Here is a 16,938-nt window from a genome sequence, read left to right on the forward strand (position 1 = left end):
GGACCCAGCAGAGGCTGCATTTTACCAGCCCCAAGTGGCCTCTGAATGGGTGTGGGAGGTCCCAGCTCATCCTGGTTCTTTAGTGACCATTGCAAATGGAGGCATTTCCACCTGTCCACTGCAGAACTGCAAAGTGTCTGGACCACTCGCTCAGGGAGTGAAACATCTTCGTCTGATGAGTTTCAAATCCATGTTTCCAGGAGAAAAAAGTAGTTGTGTCCAAAAGCTAACAGCCAGTCTGGGTTGGTGTCCTCTTCTGAGGAAAATAGGATACTGTGCAGCAAAGGATAAAAGATTAAAACTTGGGAGATAATTTTAAAAATTAAGTTATTTATAGTTTTTGATTTGGGAAATCTTTCGATATTTTCTGGTTTATGTCTCCTGCCATATTGTTCTTCCTGACAATTAAAAGTGCCACCTTGCAAGGTCTGTATGCTGTATATATTAACTGGCACTTGTGTAGTCAGTAATTTCAGAGCACTAAATAGGTACTACCAAGTATATGAATCTTAAACATAATTAATGCAACTGAGGACTGCTTTCTTTTTGAAATCTCAATCACATTCCTAGTAAACAATGTGTAAAACCCATTATAGTATATCTATCAACAATTTAATTAAAAAACTTGCCCAAGCAATGTTCTTGGGAGAAAATATATTGGGAAATCACTAGCAGAAAATTCAGAACAAAGATGTTGTGTTATAGCTTAGTTTATTATGTCCTTCCATATGTAGGTGTTTAATTTGAAGCACTCATTTAAATTTAAATTCATTGCCACCCAAAAAATCCTTAGCAGAGAAAATAGAAGTTATGCATTTCTGTGTTGTTTGATAATGATACCTTTGCTTTATATTTTTCAGGAAAGGTGGTTTATGGGGAACCTATTGCTGCAAGTCTTGGCACTGATGGCACCAACTACTGGAATAAAGACTGGGCTCATGCTGCAGCATATGTGATGGGACCCCCACTGAGACCAGATCCATCTACTCCTGGTTTCCTCATGAACTTACTGGCCAAGTAAGCAGATGAACAAACAGTGACCACTGATACCCAAATGCACAGCAAATTTTGTCAGGAGTGCATAATAGCAGGCTGATGCTCTGGAGATTTTCTAAGTACAGAATGTTACGTTATCAGAAAGGAGAAATGGAGGGTGAAATCACAGATTGAAAAAAATTTCTCTTTTCATATTTTATTTCTCTGAACTCTTACAGCTTTCTGTCCACATATGATTTTATTCAATAAACCTTGCATTGCTCATACCACAGCAAAAATTGTAACATGACCAGGAAGACAGGCTGTAAGTCAGTGGGAAATGTGTAAAAGGTGAAGTCACAGCTAGATTTCTGGGGTTTGTTGTCTGATGTCTTTTTCACTTGAAATTCAAATGCTGCGTAAAACTAAGCCTGCTAACTTCTGAAGGTACATATAAGATATTCACTTCATAACATCTACTTAAGAAGGATGTAGAAAAAGAAGTATCTTTAGGATATCTGCACTTGACAAGATGTGTGGTTTGCTGGTATCTTATTACCAGTAAGGGTTAACTGCACAAAAGTGTTGAATTTGACAGAACAGCCTGTAAAGGTACGCCTGAACACAGAATAACTGGTGTGCAGATCCATAGAAATTTCAGAGGTCATATGGAGTGACACAGACTAAAATTTCCCAAAGTGAGGATGAAACCAGGCTGCTTGCTCTGGGCAAAGTGGACAGTTCCTCCATTTGTGGGATGTCTTTGACATATCCAGAGTAAGAGTCAGTGTTGGTGCTTGTTTTCTTCTGAGGGGTTTCTGAAGAGGAAACTGCTTCATAGGGTAACTGGCTGTTACTGTGGAGCCAGTCTTGGAGGATGGGACTGAGGGCAGGCTGGCAGGGCATATCAGTTTTTGTCTTGAAGGATGGATATTTTGGTCCACCCAGCCTTACAACAGGTTTTCCTCTGTGGTACTGTCTGGTACATGCACTGATTCATAATGAACTTTGTTTCTCTGCAGTGGTGACCTGTCTGTGACAGGGACTGACAATTGCACCTTTGACATATGCCAGAAAGCTCTGGGCAAAGATGACTTCACAAAAATCCCTAATGGAGTGAATGGTGTGGAGGATAGGATGTCAGTCATATGGGAAAAAGGCGTGGTAAGTAAATCAAAATGTCCAAACATAGAGGTAATTGATTTCTCCCACAAAACATGATCTCTCAGCAGGTATTAACTCTTCAGTTTTATCAAGTGTGTTTATCATAGGACAACTCATTCAACTGAAAACTATAATAGTTCTTATTAGCTCTGACTTTATGCTCATGGAAGAAGGAAGAAGATTCTTAATGTCTAAAGTATTTCACTGAAGAATCATTTTGATTGTTTAGCATTTAGGGATTGCTATTGTTTCAGTGGTATTGCAAGTACATTTCCTTGAAGCGTTTTTTTCAGCTTGTGAAATGAAAATAAAAGAGGTACCCACAGCTTCAACTCTATCAGCTGTGTATTTTTTCCTTTTTTGATCTCTCTCCAACTTAGCTATTGGAGGAGTTTGCACAGTGGTGTGCCTGTCAACTTGTAATTTATGTTTTAATAAATGTTTCTCAAATGTGATAAGATGAAATGAGCAGCTTCAAGTCCAACTGACTTCAGATTCTCTTGCCAACACAAGAATGGTCAGTGCTTCTCAGGCAATGTCTGATGAGAGGGGAGGTAAGGAAATCTCTCAAGGAATCTGCTGCATACTAGGTGTTATGATTGCTCTGGCTAATGCAAAACTGTGACGTTCTGGAAGTTCTACTTCTATTAAAGTTCTCTTGCTGTAGTGAAGTCACCTTGACAAGGCACTGTGAAACATATTCACTTGTCACGGTATAATTACCTACCTCACACACTTGGTAAGAATGTGGTTCATGATATCTCTTCTTATCTGGGATTCAGCTTCAGCTGATATGTTCAAAACACACACTTGTGCCTATACTTCCCTGTGGCACAGCTCTAGTGATCTAGCTTGTGGCTCACATGAAACTGAGACATGAATGTGCTCATCAGTGCTACTTTTGAACAGTGCATCCTGTTGGGCAAGTTCATTTTTTAAAAGTTCTTCCATTGATAATATCCTCCCTTGTCTCATTTGTAAAATATTACACAGTTGTGTGAGTTTGTTTGAACAGCTTCTCTCTCCTCCCACACACTATTACTTAGAAAAGCAGTGTTCACCATTTTCATTATACTTTTCTTCTCAGATGACTGCTCACAGACCACCATAAACATGTTTTTGTGGTAGTCTGATTCCCAGACTCACCTGTGCACAATATTACTGCCAGGGTAGTTGGCTTTCCAAACAAAAAACAGTCATGGCAGCTGAATTAAATTAGTGACACAGCAGTGGACAGTCTCAACACATGTATATCCATTGTTATTTGCTATTTTGCTGAAATGTCACGTCAGCAATCTTTTTTTTATACTACTTGATTGCAGCATTTGCTGATCACTGTATTTGCAAATCAGTTTTCCTGTATTACACATTGTACCTTGCCTTGCCTTATCACCTTCTAGGCTCCCCTTGATACTGTGTCACCATTTTCAAAACCAAGATACTCCAGAGATGCTACATTTCCCGAGGAAATTGTTGAGCAGAACTGCAGATTTAAAGCCATCTAAAACATTTAAATTCAGCTGACTTGAGGCTGGATCCACAGAATGTTTGGTTCAAAGTTGTCTTTTTTTTTTCTCTTTGCTGTGGGATAAAGTAAGATAAAGTTACTGTATGTAGTGAAACATACAGTATGCATTATGGGCATCTGAGACAAATAGTTTTTACTTCTAAACACTTTTACTTCTAAATTCTTCGGTATGACCTTTAAAAAAATGATGGATGTCACTTATCCTAGTTTTTCAACAGAAAAAGTTTTTCAACAGAAAAACAAGAACATTTTTTCATTCCGTGTTTAAAAAAGTAACGAGTTTGCTTTTGTGTACTGTTTTGCAGCACAGTGGAAAAATGGATGAAAACAGATTTGTAGCTGTTACCAGCACAAATGCAGCAAAAATCTTTAACCTTTACCCAAAGAAGGGCAGAATTGCTGTGGGCTCTGATGCTGACATTGTAGTTTGGGATCCTGAAGCTACAAGGTATGCATGGGAAGTTGTTCTCCCTCCTCCCCCCACCCCCAACCCTTCCAGCCTTTCTGCAGGAAAAAAGCAACACAAAGCCTTTGTACAACAAAAAGCCTTTAGTTGAGGTTATGGTAGTTTTAAATAGCACCTTGTGTGAATTAATTAAAGGGTTTTTTCTCCAACAATGGTGTAGGTAAGGAGACATCTTTGATCTCTAGATGGATTAAAAGGCATTCTCTCTGATTGCTGACCAAGTACAAAAATTAAAAAGTCTGTACATTATGCAACCAGAGCTTGGTATCCTAAGAGTAAAAATAACTCCTTTGGGATTTTAGAGCAACTCTTTTTAGTGCAGGAGTATGTTTGAATTCCTCCACTGCAAAGGGCAGGGAGAAGAGTCTGCTGCACTGTGACCCGTTACAAACTTGTGTTTTGAACTTAGAGCCACTTAAAGCATGATCAAAGGTAGATTGAACTTACTTCTGAAGCTCAATCTTTTCATGCTTATACTTTTATTTAAGGAGTTTTCTGATTGTGTGCACAGTAATTCTGCTAGAATAGAGCTGGTGGCACTGACAGATGCACAAACAGTGTCCTGGTATGTCTTGGTTTGGAAAGACAGGAGTCTAATGAGGAAGGCAGGAGCCTCCCCTGAAATGGAGAATGTAAACCCCCTTGCCCCTCCGAATTGCTATAAATTTTAAATTAAGGGGCTCTCAGGCAAAAAATATGGGACCAGGAAATAACAGTTCTTTAATAGGGAAGAAAAATAAAAGGATAAAACAAACAATGCAGTACACTAAAACAGCTCTGAGTCAGAACTCAACCTGTCACCCTGTTGGTCAGGGTGTTGGTAGAAGTCCAATTGGAAATGTGGCTTCAGTCCTCCCAGAGTGTCAGGGGTGGCTCTGTTGGAGCAAGGGGGTCCTGTAGAGAAGGATGTATTCTTCCTCCAAAGATCCAGCGGAAGAAGAAGCAGCTGCTGTTCCTCTGGGGAATCCAGTGGAGAAGCCATGCTAGTATGTCAGAACTCTGGATTATATCTGGGTAGCAATGCCTGGCTCCTCCCTCTGGGCGGAGCATCTCACAGTGGAATATAGTTCTTATCAGCCATGCACTGACATACTGATAACTGCCTGTTATCAGCAGATGTCCCCTCCCAAGGGAGGAGTGATTGTGAGCACTCAGAGAGAGAGATAAAGCAAACTGCCTACTTTACAAAAGACAACTACCATACAGATGGTAATAGAATATGTCTTGCCTTGCAATCTGGAACATGGTGTCTCACCCTGCATGACTTGATCCCATGGTATACCATGGAAAGGGCATGAAGTGAGCTCACACAGCACAGTGTGCATTACAGCTGATTCCTGTCCTCAGGTGTATTCACACCATCAGCCAACTCCATAGTCAGGCCTCTGTAAATATTTCGGGAATTATATCTTGAGTCTTGCTCTGGCTCTTGTGCCCATCCTGGTCTTGTTTAAGCTGCCTGGAAATGGTCTGAGGGCTGTCTGTCAGAGCCAGATCTCCTGGGGAGTTGTATCTCAGCTGAGCTGCCTAAGAGCTCTGTGAGTGCATCTGCACTGTCCCAGTGATGGGCAGGGTAACTCAAGTCTGCAGGAACTCTAACAGCCAAGCCCTACCTCTGATCACCCATGCACACAGCAGCAGCAGCAGGTCAGGAAGGGCTCTGGGCTGGTGGTTTTCTTCATGGGCCCAGCTCTAGTGAGCAGTGTGACCACATAACTGTGCTTTCAGCCTTTGATTTTTGAGAAGGAAAAAGTTGAATACTCTTTTCATGGTGTAGGAAAGTTCTGAATTGTAACTGGACATGTCTGATTCTGGTAGCCAAAAAGATAACATGCTGCACACCCTCTGCCCAGTCCTAGATTTACCTTACACAAGCAAAAGTCCTTTGACCAATCTTCTGGGGTTTTGATCTTTGATATGTAATGCTCACTCATTTCAGTATATTAATGAGTACCAAAAACATGTGTTTTAAGCTACAACATTTGAGCATATGGATGTTGCTATTCAGAAGTCCCATAAAAAAATTGACAGTACCAGCAAAAGAAGTTTCAAGAGTGTCAACAACCCAAATAAATATAGAGGTTTGCCCAGTGCTGGGTCAGGGAGATTTTCATGTGCATTATGCCTTCTGGCATGTTGAGTAGGCATATTTTGAGATACCAGCACTGAGCTATTTCAGGAGAGTGGAGCTATGAACTCTGATTTAAAAAAACCCTGAAGGATTGTTTTCTGAACTCTCTTCTGCTCTGCCTGGGGACAAATGAATCTAAAGGGATAACAGAGTTCTGACAATGTTCTCAAGGTGCTTTGTCAGCTCCTGTAATTATTTAATTTTTTTTCCTCTCAAACATTTCTTCTGCTCCCCTTCCCTCTCTCCTGAGTGCCCTAATTGCCTTTTCACCCTCTTTAGCTGTGAAGGTGCAGTTTTTCTTTAAGCATTTTTTTAAACATTTGAACTGTATTTTCTTATTGAGCAAGCTTATTTAAAGTTCAGCCAATATTTTCCTTTGGGATCTGGTACTGTTTCCATTGTTTATCCATTTGGGTTTGCTGGGAACAGTCTCTCTGCAGGTACAATTTTGTGAACTATATGAGACAGTATAAATAAATCTCACTGGAACTTGTCTATTAATTTCACTACAAATCCTGAAGAGGGCATAAACAGCCCAGCAGAAAAAAGGGATCGAGCTAATGGAATTCAGCCATTTAAGATGTTACACAAGGCACAGCCTCCTGTGCTTTGTTGATTTTGGGGAGTGATTTTAGGTTTCACAATAGGCTTGTTCCTCTTTCTTGCTAAGTTCTTCCTCTTTTGTGCGTGACTTTTTTTCTTATTTGCAACCACGAGTCTTGCAATTTTCCCATTCTGGTTGGAGGTTGTTTTGCTGTAGTCTTAGAATTCTGATTGATACCAGCCTAATGAGTTAGACAATTGCTGAGGTATTGCTGTGAGGAATTGATCTTATCACTGTCTGTCAGAGGAAGTCTATACAGAAGATTCTAGAGTCATTTAGAAAGGCAGTGCAGCTCTTTCATACAAAAACTTGTATCCCCACAAAATCAGCGGCATTTCCCCACCCACATCATTGCCCAATAACGTCGGGTGCTATCTGAGCACTCAGGATTTTCTCTCTCTAGGTTACAAAACCCCAGTGAATTCAACGTGACGGCTCTGCAAACTGGGAGCAATTGCAATTTAATGTTCTGCTTCCAGCACTGCTGCTCTAGCTGAGGCTTTCAAATGTCAGCTTCATTGACTGGCCTATTTCTGTAGCATTTTCTGGTAATCTCTGCAGAAAATACTATATCAACAATTATATCATTTGCTACTGTGTTTAAAAGCATCTGGATATTTGTTTTAGCAGGTCTGCATGACAGCAAGCATTATTGGGAAGAAACATTAAATGTACAAATTGGTTAGGAACTGCATTACAAAAGATGGGTTGTGAGTCATGCCCCAAAGTAGGTGTCCTTGTTAGCTTCCTTATACTTATTCCATTCATTAAAGGCCACAAAAATACAAAAGGGATCTGTTGGTTTATTGCAAGCCATGTGCTACCAAGTATCATATTGCAGACCTCAACACCCTCAGCATCCCAAGTACAGTCTGTGCATACAGGATTGTTCTGTGCAAACTCCTGTGCTGCATGTAGGCAGCAAATGTGTACTCACTGTACCATCTTATTTTAATCTGTGCTTTGATCAAGACTATTCACTGACTTCTTTTGTGGCTGCACACAAATAATATAAAAGCCTCAAGTCTGAGACAAAAGCAACTGTAATGACTTTTTTTAGGAGGAGAAAGCAGGGTAGGTAAGGGAAAGGGAATTTCACCTGTCAGCAAGTCAGTGTCCTCTATAGCTGATGCCTTTAGCTATTTGAAAGCAAGAGTATAAAATCTCTAGGGTTTGTTTCAGAAATGCTCAGCAAGGAATCTAAACACTGCAGTGCCCAATTCAGGCAGTGAAAAGAGCTGAGCATCCCTTGTAAAATAGGGGCAGAAGGTCCTAAAAATCTTGTAAAGAGACATCCAGCTCCCAGCAGATATTAGGGCTCAATTAATTCACTGTAGCCTGTCAGAGCCTTGCAAGTAAACTCTGGATCAGGTCCCAAAGGCAAGATCAAACACCCATAAGGATAAAAAACCTGTCTCAAATAAAGTTTAACTTTCTAAGTCCAGCCACTTCATTATAACAACATGCAAATTGGGAAGCCACACTCCCCTGGGTTTTTCCCTCATTAAATATATCTGAGAAGTTAGATACTTCTGATTGCAAAGGCAGAGCTGGCTGTGCAGGTAGCACCATCCTCTTTGGGCTTTGCTGGAGTGGCCCATGTGGCAGGCCCAGGGTGTGCCCCACACGTGCTGGGGGAGGTGGGCTGGAGCCCTGAGCAGGGCAGTGGTGGCTGCAGCCCCAGTGCAGCTGCCACAGTGGGGCCCTGGCCCCAGGAGATGTGGGAAGCCTTTAGTGGGGATGGGAGGAGGAAAGGGACATGTCACTCTGTAATCTACCTGCCTGACAGAGAAAGATGTTTGTTTCTGGTTTGTTTCTAGTATTTTTGCATTTTAAGGGAAACAGTGACTGGATGTGAATCAGCAAAATGTCGGAGTTCCCCTGTCTCCTGGCATATGTTCCCTCAATGCCTTTGCTTCCATGCAGATATGTTCATGGCTAAATCCTTTGCATTCGTTAGAACCAAAATCTGTAGCCTATGTCTGTCTCATTTGTAGTCAAGTCTTCAGGCTCAAAGGCTTAAGTGGGGACTTCACAATGTTTAAGCACTCTGCCAAGTAACTGCCTGTAATTTTTAGTAACATAAGAGAGGAAGAAACCAGGATGTTAGCAGATTAGAATAAATAATGCTGTATCTATCTTACTCTTTTGATGAATGAGCATAATTTTGAATACTGAATATACAGATGACTGCATCTAATCACAATGAGACAAAATGAAATAATGTGGTGTACAAATATCTATGTATAGGACAAGTATGTTCTGGCATTTTCAATAGCCCCATGTTCTGCACAAGTGAAAGCAGTGTGCATGCATAAATGTACACTAATTCACCAGAATCCTGCCAAAGACATCTTATCTCAAATTAAGAAAATGGGGAGAAGGAAACAATAGGCACAAATTAAAATGTAGGAAATTTCATTTCAACGTGATAAATAATATTTTCTGTGATATCACAGAAAATATAATAATATTTTCTGTGATGGTGATCAAACACTAGCACAGGTTGCCCATAGAGATTGTGGATGTCCCTCTTTGGAGGCACTTAAAACCCAATTTAACACGGCCCTGAGAAGCCTACTTTGACTGACCCTGATCAGAACAGAGGGCTTGAAATAGATGATATCCAGAGATGTTTTCCAGCCTCAGTGACACGGGTTCTGTGGCCTGTAACAAGATGAGCCTCTCTGAGAGTGCTTGATGTTTGTTTCCCTAGTAACTTGCTGTCTCCAAAATGTCACTTGGTATCTTCAGAGAAGCCAATCTCAGAAATGTTACCCAAAAAATTAAATAATTCTTTATTTTCCCTTTACATAATTCTGACTTTTTCCCCTTGTAAATGCTTCAAGATCTTCTGTAGTCATTGTATAGACTAATTTGTGTTCTTCTCTTTTTGTATGCTTTTCTGCAAGCTATTTTCTGCAAGCTATTTTTTCATTACTGCTTCTCTTCTGCCCACAGTTTTTCACAAACGTTCACTTTCATTCTGTATCAGCTTGGAACAATTGGTTGGACCAGACTGGATAATATTGTTTACAAATGAGCTACTTACCATAATAAAAAAATATTTTGTTGTCATTGTCTAATCCCCTTAAAATGATGAATTTTAGGAGATATGATTGCATGAAATAAATATTCCATTTCTTCAGATAAGTCACTTTGATCTGAAGCTCCCAAACATTAACTTTCTCCCTCTTCTTGCATTTCTTTTTATCTACAAATCTTCTCAATTCATATGACTACTCAAAAGTAATGTTTATTGAAGATATTTTTTAAGAGGCTAGGAATTTTACAAATAGTTGCCTGCCTATTTTTGCATATGCAGTTATTGCAATTCCTTAATATAAAGTAGGCCGTAAGGTTTTTAATCCACATTATAGGCTTATAAGTAGAATTTTTACGCAGATTTGAATAGTTTCTTATATTTCCTCTATTTTCTTTTTCCTGTTCTTTGCTTTTATTTTTAATAAAACTCTTAATTCTCATTATAAATGAGTTGTGACTCAAAAAACACCAAAAGGTGGCATTTCTCACCTACCCCCAGCTCTGAACAGCTCAGAGATACTGCACTATAAGCATTGAGAGAATTTACGTACAGCTCAAATACTCACTCCTGCATGAACTGGTTTTCTTTGGCAGCTGTCAACAAAGCAGCTCTTTTCAATTACAGGCTTTATTATTACATTTTAAATTAGGAAATTAATTGATTATAAAATAGGTGTCCTCCCTTTATTGAAATGTTGAACAGCTATTCTTGCCTGAGGGCTGTCATCTACAACATTCCTTCATATTCCTGTCTCTGAACTTTTTAAAGAAATCTGAGTGAGGTATGTAGCCATTTCTATTGAATGTAATTAAATTCTTAATTTGCTTGCTTATGTGACCTTGAAAATTCAAAGGACAATCCTTATGACAGTCAAAGTTTAGGTTCTAGAGCTGATGTAGCTTCATGTCCTATGCATTAGGAAAGGTGTAAGATCACTCTAATATCCAATGGTTCCCCTTCATCCATGTCCCCCTCCTGCCCAGCTGTAACTCACTGTTTGCTGTTTCCATCTCCGACTGAAGCGTAGACATGTTTGTTGAGATGAAAACTGGTCCCTCTAACTCCTTAACAAAGTTTTAGGTCATAACTTGAGCTGACTACCTGTATAGTCTTGAATTTCATCCTATGTGTCGCTGCATTAGTCTAAGCTGCTGCTCTTTTTCAAGTTTCAAGCTGCAGTCTGTATTTAATTAGTTGCAATACTCTAGGAGTGGCTGTAAAGTCCTTTCCCACGTACAGCATGCATAAATACAGTACTGCTTGTCACTGCATCTTCATACAGAGCAAATCTGTCAGTTGTTTTTAGACTAAATTATTCTTTGACTCTAAATTAGTTGGACAGATGTATGATGGTGAAAAAAAGACAATTTCAGAAGCATGTCTTCCTCTTTGGTACTAGGGGAATGGCAGTGTATATATTAATAACTTCAAATTGCTTTGCAAGTCAGGTGTATCAAAAGCGGCTGAAGTGAATTGCATGGAAACACTGATATAAGTAAGAGCAATATAGGACCTGATGTCTTTAGAGTATCCTCTTTGTAGAGGAGAATGTTCTTTGAAATGTTGAAGTAATTGTTCTGATCTCAGCCTCCACTCGAGAAAGGGTTGTTTGAAAAAAGAGCCACTGCAATTTATAACCAGAATTAGGTAATTTTACAAGTCTTCTTTTAAAAATACAATACAGAGTTTTGAAAGGAATCTGTTTTCATGCTGAGTAATCCCAGCATCACTTGGGATGCTGGAGACAGCTGTTAAGTTGTACTCTACCATGGTGGCAGCCTTGGTTTCTTGGATTATTAGTGGGTTACAACTGTTTTTGCCATTAGCTGAGAATAAACATCAGAACTTTGCTAAGCTGCCTGCTGCTGAAATGGGTGATAGATCTGTAAACAGTCTGTTGCATCAGGTTGCTGAACTGTAAGCTTCAGACCCACACATACCATCTAGTTCTATTTGGTTGCTTGCTTGCTATCGGAAACTTTTACTGGCATTGATAATGTCAGAGGGTTAAATCACAGGCAAATTTTGGTCATTTCCATCAAGGAAAATGCACTTCACCTTCAGAAAGGGCAGCATGATCAACAGCTTGTTTCAACATAAAAGCTGTAAATGAATTCTATTGAGGTTTGTTGCTGAAGCAAGCTCTGGAAATGTGTTTTGTCCTATTGCGAAGTTTAGCTGTACAAATGGATATTACTTTAAAATGTGCCAACTTCCATTCATTTTGTTTCTTTAAATGAAGGACGTACTTACCTTTGAGGCATGGTAACCTCTAGTGATCCTGTTCTAGCACATTTAAACAGCTCACATGTTGATGAAGAATCTTGCTTATTTTTCTGTGTTTCCTCAAATTACCCTCTTCATTTTTATTTTCATGTCCTGGTGCTATTGTGCAAGTAGATAGGATATATACACAGAGAATGCTGAAGATTATTATATTACATTTGTTCTTACTTACTGTTCTAGCAATTGCACCCATAAGGGCAATGCAATAAGCCTGAGGAATATGTTCAGAAACTCCTAATAGGGCTATTATAACAACCATGGATAAATTTGTTTGATAGGACCAGTGAAAACAAGAGAGGTTTGATTTTTCCCAAAGTCAACCTACAAGGTGATGCTGATATTGGTGAGCAGGCATGCATAAGTTTTCTGTTCAAGGTATGTTGTATAAGGCAAAGTTTTTACTCCTATGGGTAGACTGGTCATAGACAGTATTTACATATGCATATATATAGCCTTTGAAATGTCAGTTACCACCAAGATTTAAATGTAGCCCTTAGCAGAACCAATTACTCTTAGTTCAACAGAATGACATGAAAGAAAATGAAGTGTCCCTCCATGAATACATTTTTCCTCTTTATATGTAATAATTTTGAATATTAATATGATTGTTTTTGAAAATGGCTATATTTCAAGTAATATACAGATTTTTGCGTTTCTCATTTTGGTAAGGATATTGACAAAAGTTAAAAAAATTCTTCTCCAAATGGATCAATATTTTAATCTATTATATTTCATATTCCTTTTGACTTTGATAATTCCTTTGCAGAAAGATGCAGTCTCTGGAACAATATGTATGCACGTATATGCATCATAATATATGCATGATAAATTTTTGATTGCATGAGCATCCATCCTGGAAAAAGCCTGATTAGTAGCCAAAAGCCTGATTAGTAGCCAAAGGAGGCATGAAGCCTCCTTCTTTTTAGAAACTATAAATGATGATAAAAATATAAAATCTCTAAATAATATATATAATCTGTAGCTTGGATACAGGAAGCTAATAATATAGTTAACTGAAACTCAGAGTCTGTTGTTGCAGTATATAGTAAGTAGCTTAGTAGGGAAAATGGACAATAAAGGAGGTATAAACAGCCTGGAACTTCCAGACAGTAATGTCATCTCTAGCATTGGCTCTGCCTTTAAAGTAGCCAGCTGGGATTGGAAAAATGGTCTAGAAAAATGGAAATCATATACAATGAAGTCTATATATACAAAACCCAATAATACAATCTGTCAAATGAATACTGCTGAAGTCTGAAGTTCTAATTTACTTAATACCCTTGGAGGAAACATAAATAGAAGTGTGATGTCTTTATTATTTAGCAGCCTTAAGATATTTGGGCTGTCAGTCATTGAATCAATCGAGCTCACACCAAGCATTACCAAAAATCATTACCATCTACTGACTTTCCAATGAAATGGTCTTTGTGTTATTTGTGAGACTCAATCTCTGAAACATTGCAGCCATGCTTTTCAAACTTGAAATTGCAAGTCATTCCAGCTAAAAGGTCAGAGCTTTTTCTGATTGAATTGTGCATAGATATTTGCTTGACAAGGCAAAATAAAATCATGTTATCGAAAGAAAATATTATAACCTGGGTTTTTTCCACTAATCACTTTTGTAGTGGAAAATTTTGCATTTAAAGGCTGCTGAGTTCTGTTCTTTTGACTCCCTCTTCATTCTTTTGAAATGCAATTACTGTTCAATGAAATGTTATTGTGCTATCCTATTTTTACAGCTTCTCTCTGATGTACTGTACAGGGCTGTAGTTAAATAATGTTGCTAAATTCTCTTCCTGTATCAATTTATCAACATTTTATAATGAAGTCAAATGCACGAATCGTAGTAATTTTTGTGTGTTGTTTTGCAAACACAGGACAATATCTGCAAAGACACATCACCAGGCAAATGACTGCAATATATTTGAAGGAATGGTCTGCCATGGAGTTCCAGTTGTGACAGTTTCTAGAGGCAAAGTGGTTTATGAAGGTGGAGTTTTCAATGTCACAGCAGGAGAAGGCAAATATGTCTCCCGTCCACCATTCCCTCCATATGTCTACCAACGAGTCAGACAGCGGGAACAGGTTAATTAAACTAATAAATCTCTGAAATGCCTTGTACAGCATGAGGATAACTAGCTCTTGAGAAAAGAAGTTTGGGGATTCAATTGTAATTTTCCTTACTAATCAAAATATGCCAAGGTGGGAGGAAAGGAAACGAAGGACCCAAATTTTATTGCTGTTTATATTACAGAAAAATATTGTAGACTAGTTCCTGCTCTTACAGTAGTCTGTCCAGCTCGTGAACTATGCCTCAGTACTTTTAAAAATAAACATGTCCTACTTGCAATCAAAGTGGACAAAGCTTTGCTTCTAGGTAATCTGCTACATTTCATCACTGATTTCACTGAAAATCAGAGAGCCCAAATTTCATATGGAGGAAGAAATATTGCATCAAGGAAGAAATAAAAAATTTTCTAATTATTTCATGGATCAGATATTTCGATTTAAACCCTGCAGACCACTGAACATTTTGCTGTGTTCCAGCAAGAATCTGTTAAAACAGAACATCTGCAAAGGGCACTGCTGGGCCAAGCAAGTAGCTCTGTTTGGGCTTTTGTTTTCTTCTATTTTTAAAAGAGAATTATTTCAAATACATAAAGATTGGATTTTCAGTGCCTATTTACTGTGCAAGCATCCATGGTGCTTTTGCATCCTTAATGTACTGTGAATACTAAAGCACACTGAGCAAGTACATTTTAAAATCACCACCTGAATCAGTGGGATTCATTGCAGGATCTAAAAGCTGAGTCCATGTGAAATAAGGCCCAGTGAAATGCCTCCAAAATAATTTTGTATATTTCCTTTTTTCTGTTGTCTTGATGGACTGAGAAGGGCATGTGAAAGTGGCTGAAGGATGCTTTCCTCCAAAGAACACAATTTCACAGCATGTAGTGAGCTGCCTGCATGTTCATACATACAATACAATATCAAAAGCAAACTAAACTGAAATTTATAAGAAATTTGATAATTACATAATTCTGAAAGCCTTCCATGAATACAGTGGTTACCATTTCCCATCAAAGCTAGAGAGAATTTTCCCTTAACCCAAATATCAATTGCAGCATGTCTTCAGAAGTGATTTTTTTCAACCAGCCCAGCCTCCTGCAGCCAGCAACTGGAATAGTGAGTGATAGATATCTACACAAGGCAGAATTTGCTTTGTTTCATTGATATTTATTTACCTCTCTTACCTGATATATTAAAAACATCACTGGAAAATGTGAATACTCTAACAAATAGAAGAATCCATAAAATGAGGTGGCACATGTTGTTTCTTAAAAATGGATTTAGAATTGGATTTCTGCAGTGTTGAGCAGATTCAGCCATCATCTCTTGATGAAAGCTGAGAACTGAACAGTTTAATCCCAGTGCAAGAGATCTTTCCCAGAGAGAAGTTAGATGAAAGTATTGGGATGCATTTCATAAAAAGACAGATTATCATAGGACTTCTAGTTCAATTTTGTCCGATTAGTAATTGCAAGAGAAGACAAAATAGTGAAAGATTTAAAATATTTTATTGCAGGTATGTCAGCCTGTTCCTGTCAAGAGGGCACCATATACAGGCACGGTCGCAGGCACACCTGTCACACAAAAATAACAGGCTCATTCCTCAGTTTTGGCTGTTACAGGTAACCATCTCTTTTTCTTAGTAAAGACTACTTATTGCTTCTCTGAAACTTCAAGAAAACAAAAGGGTAGCAGGCTGTTTATCTGGTGAAAGGCTTGTCTGAAATAAGCCCTCTCAGAAGCTGAGTTGTCTTGGTATCTGTAAATTCGACAAGAAGGTCTGGCATCCCAGGCATGGAGAACCTCATTTTGATTGGAGCCTTATTTAAAAAGTTCAGCTGAAAGAAACTGATAAGTTTAGCTGCTAGACTGAAACATGGTTATGAAGGCCCATACAAAACCTGGGTTCAGTTAGCAACAAGAGTACAAAATGAAGCATGACTGTTTGACTTGCAAATTTACAAACAGCTTGATGTGAAAAATTAAATTTGTTATTGTCCCTGTGTTACAGACAATAACCCCCCAACAAATGTGTTGTTTGGGTTAAGCTGACAGATTTGTTTTGCAAAAACAAAAGCTGTCTTCACAGAAAGAGAAGGCTCCAGGGAGACCTTAGAGCAGCCTTTCAGTGCCTAAAGAAAGCCTATAAGGGAGATGGAGTGGGATTTTTTTTACAAGGACATGGAGTAGTTGGACAAGGTAGAATGGCATTACACTGAAAGAGAGAGTAGATTTAGATTAGATATTAGGAAGAAATTCTTTACTGTGAAGTTGGTAAGGAACTGGAACTGGTTATCCAGAAAATTTGTGGATGCCCCATCTGTGGAAGTGTTCAAGGCCAAGCTGGATGGGGATCTGAGCAGCCTGGTTTAATGGAAGGCATCCCTGCCCATGGCAGAGGGGCTGGAACTAGATGATCTTTAAGCTTCCTTCCAACCTACACCATTCTGTGATTCCACAAATAAAGGTGCTGCAGGCAGTGCCAGCAGTGTTTGAACTAGTGTGAGCTCATCACTGCTAACAGGAGTAACACCCAGCATCTCCCCTTCCCTCCTCTGCAGTGTTCACAATGTGTAACTTGGTATTGACAGTCCTTGTATATGCCCTGGTGCTTGGCAGACCTTTCTGTGAGCAGAAATCAATTAGCTCTGTTTTCTGGCTTAGTTTT

At 38.9% G+C, this 16,938-nt stretch overlaps 1 protein-coding gene across 1 annotated transcript in view; it reads left to right on the forward strand.

Annotated features, from left to right (window-relative positions):
- DPYS (dihydropyrimidinase) overlaps positions 1-16,938 on the forward strand; it is a 31,520-nt gene that overhangs the window by 12,841 nt on the left and 1,741 nt on the right. The window contains exons 5-9 of the mRNA XM_059473196.1: positions 861-1,017; positions 1,998-2,139; positions 3,973-4,115; positions 14,078-14,285; positions 15,787-15,892. Coding sequence (XP_059329179.1) covers positions 861-1,017; positions 1,998-2,139; positions 3,973-4,115; positions 14,078-14,285; positions 15,787-15,861 — 725 coding nt within the window. The 3' untranslated portion in view covers positions 15,862-15,892. The remainder of the gene's footprint in view (positions 1-860; positions 1,018-1,997; positions 2,140-3,972; positions 4,116-14,077; positions 14,286-15,786; positions 15,893-16,938) is intronic.

Source organism: Ammospiza nelsoni, chromosome 1 (assembly GCF_027579445.1).
Source record: "Ammospiza nelsoni isolate bAmmNel1 chromosome 1, bAmmNel1.pri, whole genome shotgun sequence".
Lineage (NCBI taxonomy): Eukaryota > Metazoa > Chordata > Aves > Passeriformes > Passerellidae > Ammospiza > Ammospiza nelsoni.